Source organism: Ursus maritimus, unplaced genomic scaffold (assembly GCF_017311325.1).
Source record: "Ursus maritimus isolate PB19 unplaced genomic scaffold, ASM1731132v1 scaffold_30, whole genome shotgun sequence".
NCBI classification, from domain to species: Eukaryota; Metazoa; Chordata; class Mammalia; order Carnivora; family Ursidae; genus Ursus; species Ursus maritimus.
Window position 1 is genome coordinate 7,544,870 of NW_024425564.1, and position 5,868 is coordinate 7,550,737.

General features: G+C 39.7%; 1 protein-coding gene across 1 annotated transcript; it reads left to right on the plus strand.

Annotated features, from left to right (window-relative positions):
• Positions 1-3,631: 3,631 nt before the first annotated feature.
• Positions 3,632-4,576, plus strand: LOC103681995 (olfactory receptor 2W1-like). The gene has a single exon (XM_008711567.1). The coding sequence runs from the start codon at positions 3,632-3,634 to the stop codon at positions 4,574-4,576; it is 945 nt and encodes a 314-aa protein (XP_008709789.1).
• Positions 4,577-5,868: the final 1,292 nt, after the last annotated feature.

Genomic DNA, 5,868 nt, shown 5'->3' on the forward strand with positions numbered 1-5,868 from the left:
GTGATCATGACACGTGTTAGTACAGGACAGTGGTGGCCAATCAGTATTTCATGGACTCACTGACTTGCCAAACAAGAATCCTTCTGATTACCCGTGAAATGAAGGCTCGTCATCGTGGGAACATGGGTACCACCGGACTACATGAGACACAACAGCTGTGAATTCTTCCCTCCTGAAACGTAAATATGTTCTAATTTTCTTTCTTGTTTTCTCTCCACATCATTCTGTACATTCAAATTATATTTAAATATGTTTGCTTCATTTGTCTTACATTTCAAGGAAAAAAGTAATTTGTAAATTCACTACACTACTAGAAAATGGATTCCATACCATGAAAAATGAAAAACCTGCTTCAGTGAAAACATTGCGTGCCTCTTTTTTAACACCTGTTTCTTCAGCTTGTGCTATCTCATTTTTTTTTAAAGATTTTATTTATTTATTCGACAGAGATAGAGACAGCCAGCGAGAGAGGGAACACAAGCAGGGGGAGTGGGAGAGGAAGAAGCAGGCTCATAGCAGAGGAGCCTGATGTGGGGCTCGATCCCATAACGCCGGGATCACGCCCTGAGCCGAAGGCAGACGCTTAACTGCTGTGCCACCCAGGCACCCCTGTGCTATCTCATTTTTAATGTCACCTTCACATTCAAATTAAAATTACAATAATAGCTAAAAGTTGACCCAAGGCTAAAATGAATATGGAAAATGTTCACAGGCACAGAAAGACAATTCCTATATTTGATTTCACAACATTAAATTAATGAAGTATAATTCCAAGCTTGACACTTCTGAAAAGGATATCTGGATTCTTATAAGACCCAAAGCATAAACTGACCTGGTAATGTTTTCCACCTGCTAAACTAACATATATGTTAGAAACTGTGCATGCATTATGGATGCCCACTGTCTTCTTCAGTGGTATGCCACACCTACAGTACTGTGTTCACTTCTCAATTCATAACCAAAGGCATTTGATAAAACACGGTCAGTCAAACGGATAGCAAGCAGAAAAACACGGTAATTAAACATCACCCAGTGCTAGGAAGAACTGACAACTACCAAGCACTTATGGGAACATAAAGCTAAGGGTATCTTTGATAATAGCTTCTAATATTGAAGGAAACTCAAAACACATATAAAAAATTTTAATGAGCCAAACTTAACAATATTGTCTAGAGATGCACATTTGGGTAACCAAGCTATTAATACAAGGAGGTGATTATTATACATGAGGATAGTGGATACTCTGAGGGACAGGGATGGGTAACAATCAGGACAAGTCACAAAGAGAAGCTCTCAGCGTGCTTTGCAAGTTCTATTTCTTGACCTGCATTTTAGTTACAAGAATATTCACCTTAACTCATCGAGCTTTTGCTTTTTCTGTATCTGTGTTTTATTATAAAATAATACTGTCTTTATAATGAAGCCATGTTGAATTGACTTAGTCCATGTTATTTCCAGAATAAAAAGAGCCAGTGCTCTGTTAAAGAGGCATCTCTCACTCCCATAAGGAGTCAGAGGCACAGATGAAAGGACAGCTTATGATGCTCTGAAAACAGGATTCGTGTGAACATTCTCTGGAAGACCTCCTTCAGGGGCAGAAGGCTGAATCGTGCTTTCTGAGTCTATTTCAACTCTAAAATTCTATGGCCTTTTAATTCCCAACACTATCCCAACCTTACGTGGTCAAAGAATACTGAGTGCATTTTGTAATCAACCATGTTGGGAGCTAAGTCCTCTGTCCTCTCCTGCCTCTGGGTTTATCGGTTCAGTATGTACATCTTGCTTGTGGGCCCTTTTGTGTACATGAGTGTCTGTGCATTTAAAAGTTATGCAAATATAAAATTGTAAGCATTCCAGTTTAGTTCTAGACCATCATAAAATCAGCAGTGTGAAAAATGAGGACGGGAAGGAGTGAGTAGAATAATAATGTGTGGGTAGGTGAATACAATTTTTAATTCTGAGAATTACTATGAGCCAAGCACAGTTCCTAGTGTTTTCACAAATACTAACCCTCACCACCTCCCTTTGAGGAATATTATTATCTTCAGTGAACATACAGAAAACCTGGTGTACAAACAGGTTACATAACTGCCCAAGGACACATTACCTCCAAGTAGTGAAGCTGGGGTTGGACACCAAGCTCTGAGTCCAGAATCTGTGCACTTAAGCACTATGCTCGACTTAGCTGACCTCCAACCACATAAAAACTTCACATCATTAATTAAATTAAATTCCCATGTTGTATTGAGACAAACTATATCACAAGCTCTTACTACTTGGGAGTAAGAGTTCCTTCTCCATGATTGTAACATTTTCATGTTTTAACTGAACTGTTTGTAACAATGATACACTGTAGGTAATTTACCTTATTTCGATGTAACTGCAACAAATCAACTTATTTTTCCTTGGCCCCAAACACACGTGAATATAAAGCACCCTACATCTGTAGTTGATGGTCAGAAATTATATGCATAAAAAATTATAAGCCAAAAAAATAGAAAATATTTTTAAACTAATTCAGTCACTAAAACTTCCATCTATTTAATGATATGATAAGAATTCAGAAATAGAGAAAAAAGATACATTTCTTAGATATATCCCCTTTCTGTATTCATTTAGAATTGAAATGGGGTTCTACCTATACAGTCCCGAAGCAACCAGAGGATTGCCTCAGATGGTTGGTAAATTATACACGGAAAAACAACTCGCTGACCGATAGATGAGATGCTTTTTGATCGAGTTCCCTCCCTTGCTAATTCTGCTGACTGGCCGGTGAGTAGGAGCTAACACGGGTGGTGACTGGTGCATGTGGTAACCACAGGCTTCTGGAATTAGTTCAGTTTTTAACTCTGAAACAAATCAGTGAGGCTAAAAAATGCTGTAATCACAGTCATGAAAGGTATTCCAGGAAACACAGGGCCTCTGTACATGCCAATGAAAGTTAATAAGAAAGATGAGTATTCCTGGCACCAAAACGCATGCACAAAATGGGCCACTATAGGGGAGAACACCAAAATTGATACAGGAACAGCAGTGTCTACACTGCTGAATAGGAGGGAAAACAAGAGGAGGAGGCTGGTGGTGATGTGATGATGATGGCTGGAACGAACACATCTAGACTGAACGTGGAAACTGATCCTGCTACATAACGGTGGCTCTTAAATCAAGAAAATGGATCATTTAACTTTTTACCCCAAACTCCACTCCTTTGAAAAGGGAAACATTTGTCATGATCAAGTGATGCTTATGCCATACATTCAAGAAGAAATAATTCCTCCAAATATATCTGAATCTTAAAATTATATCATTAACTTTGTGGATTTATTACTTAACCAAAATACACACAACCATAGGTGTCATGCCATAGTTAAACACTTTTAATGACTTACAATTCGGTGCGATTGGGTTTACCATATTATTTTCAGAACCACTCTGGTTATGAGTGAACACAGAGAGGCTTTAGGCACTGAACACAGGGAGAGTGTTAACAGAGGTGTTCCAAACGGGAGAGAGCACACCAACAACTGAATCTGGGATACTCAGAGCAAACTACAAAGATTTTTATTTCTATCTAGGGGTAGACGCTATTTATTATTACCTTGGTTTGTCTCCTAGACTTTCCTAAGGAGCCATGGACACAAACAATGGAAGTTCCACTACGGATTTCATCCTGCTGGGGTTTTCTGATCGACCCCAACTGGAACGCATCATCTCTGGGCTTGTCTTCATCTTCTACATTGTGACTCTGGTAGGAAACACAACCATCATTCTTGTATCTTACCTAGACGCCCAGCTCCATACTCCCATGTATTTCTTCTTATCCAATTTGTCTTTTTTGGATCTCTGCTATGCAACTAGCATTATCCCCCAGATGCTGGTGAATCTATGGGGTCCATCAAGGTCTATTACCTATGGAGGGTGTGTGCTCCAATTCTTCTTTGCCCTTGACCTGGGATCTGCTGAATGTCTTCTCTTGGCTGTGATGGCCTATGACCGCTATGCTGCTGTCTGTCAACCTCTTCACTACACAGTGATAATGCACCCTCAGCTTTGCCAGAAGATGGTGCTCACTGCCTGGTTGGGTGGCCTCGTAGGTGCTTTAATTCTTTGCTCCCTGACATTGAAGTTACCAAGATGTGGGCACCGGGAAATGGATACCTTCTACTGTGAGATGCCAGCATTGATCAAGATGGCTTGTGTCTACTCAAAAGTAATGGAGATCGTTGTCTTTGCTCTTGGAGTGGTATTTCTTCTAGTACCTCTATCACTAATTCTCATCTCATATGGAGTTATCACTCAGGCTGTTGTGAGGATCAAGTCAGAGGCAAGGTGGCGTAAGGTCCTTAATACATGTGGCTCCCACCTCACAGTAGTAACTCTGTTTTATGGAACAATCATCTACATGTACATGAAGCCACAGAATAGCACATCCCAAGATGAGGGGAAGTTCCTTTCTCTCTTTTACACAATCATCACACCCACCCTTAACCCTCTGATCTACACTTTAAGAAACAAAGATGTGAAGAGTGCAGTAAAGAGAACACTGCGTGTAGAAAAATGGTCAGCCAAGTCATGAGTTAGATAGAAGAGAACTAAAGAAATAATATTGACCTTTATCAACAGAATATTAATCAACTCATTTATGCAAAGACTATTTTTTGGGTGTTTACCATGACCAAGAATTGTACTAGGTACTGACTTTCTAAATAAGTAGGAACTAGACAGAAATTATAAAGAGAGAGAGATACAGACACATAAAGAAACTTCAATTCATACATTTAAAAGGCTTCAGGACTAATCAGGGGCCACAGATAAGTAAACATATAGTTACAAGATGTGATTAAGTATAGTAACAGAGATATGTACAAAGTATTAAGAAAATATTTCACAGGGAAATTTATTTAATATGGGATTAAGAGGATACTTATTACTTTCTTTGTAGAAGTATCACTTTTATGGGGAATAACACTTTCTTTCATCAACCTAATACTGACAACAGGGCCTTTGTGGTAGAGACCAACTGCCCACTGATACCCATTCCACCTTCTGCTTATATGAAGCCATTTGCCCTCACCCTTCCATCTCCCCTTCCTCTGGCTATAATGAGAATGTGGAGGTATCTAGCTTTGGAAAAAAAAAAACCAACATGGAATGGAACAATAAGATGGAATCAGAACCACCCACCACCAGTCAATGCCTCCAGTGTATTACAGGAGAAATGCTTCTATGTTATCAAATATTAAATAAGCCACTCTGCTCTGGTGGTCTCTCAGAGTGGCTTAACTTTACCCTCCACGGCTTGATGAGGAGGTTGGGCTTTTTGCTGTAAGGTAGTGTGTCCTTCAATCAGCAGCAACAGCATCACTTGGCCCCTTATCAGAACTGGACACTCTTGGGCCCACCTCAGACCTACTGACCAACCATCTGAGGATGGACCCAGAAACTGATGCTTTTTTAACAAACACTTGAGGTGATCAGACAAAAGTTTGAGAATAACTGTCACCAAAAAATAGGGGGATGTTGAATTTCTTTTTTTTTTAATGTTTTTTTATTATATTATGTTAGTCACCATACAGTACATCCCTGGTTTTTGATGTAAAGTTCCATGATTCATTAGTTGCGTATAACACCCAGTGCACCATGCAATACGTGCCCTCCTTACTACCCATCACCGGCCTATCCCATTCCCCCACCCCCTCCCCTCTGAGGCCCTCAGTTTGTTTCTCAGAGTTCATAGTCTCTCATGTTTCATTCCCCCTTCTGTTTACCCCCCGCTTTCTTCTTCCCTTCCTTCTCCTACCGATCTTCCTATTTCTTATGTTCCATAAATGAGTGAAACCATATGATTAACAGATGTTAACAAATGTT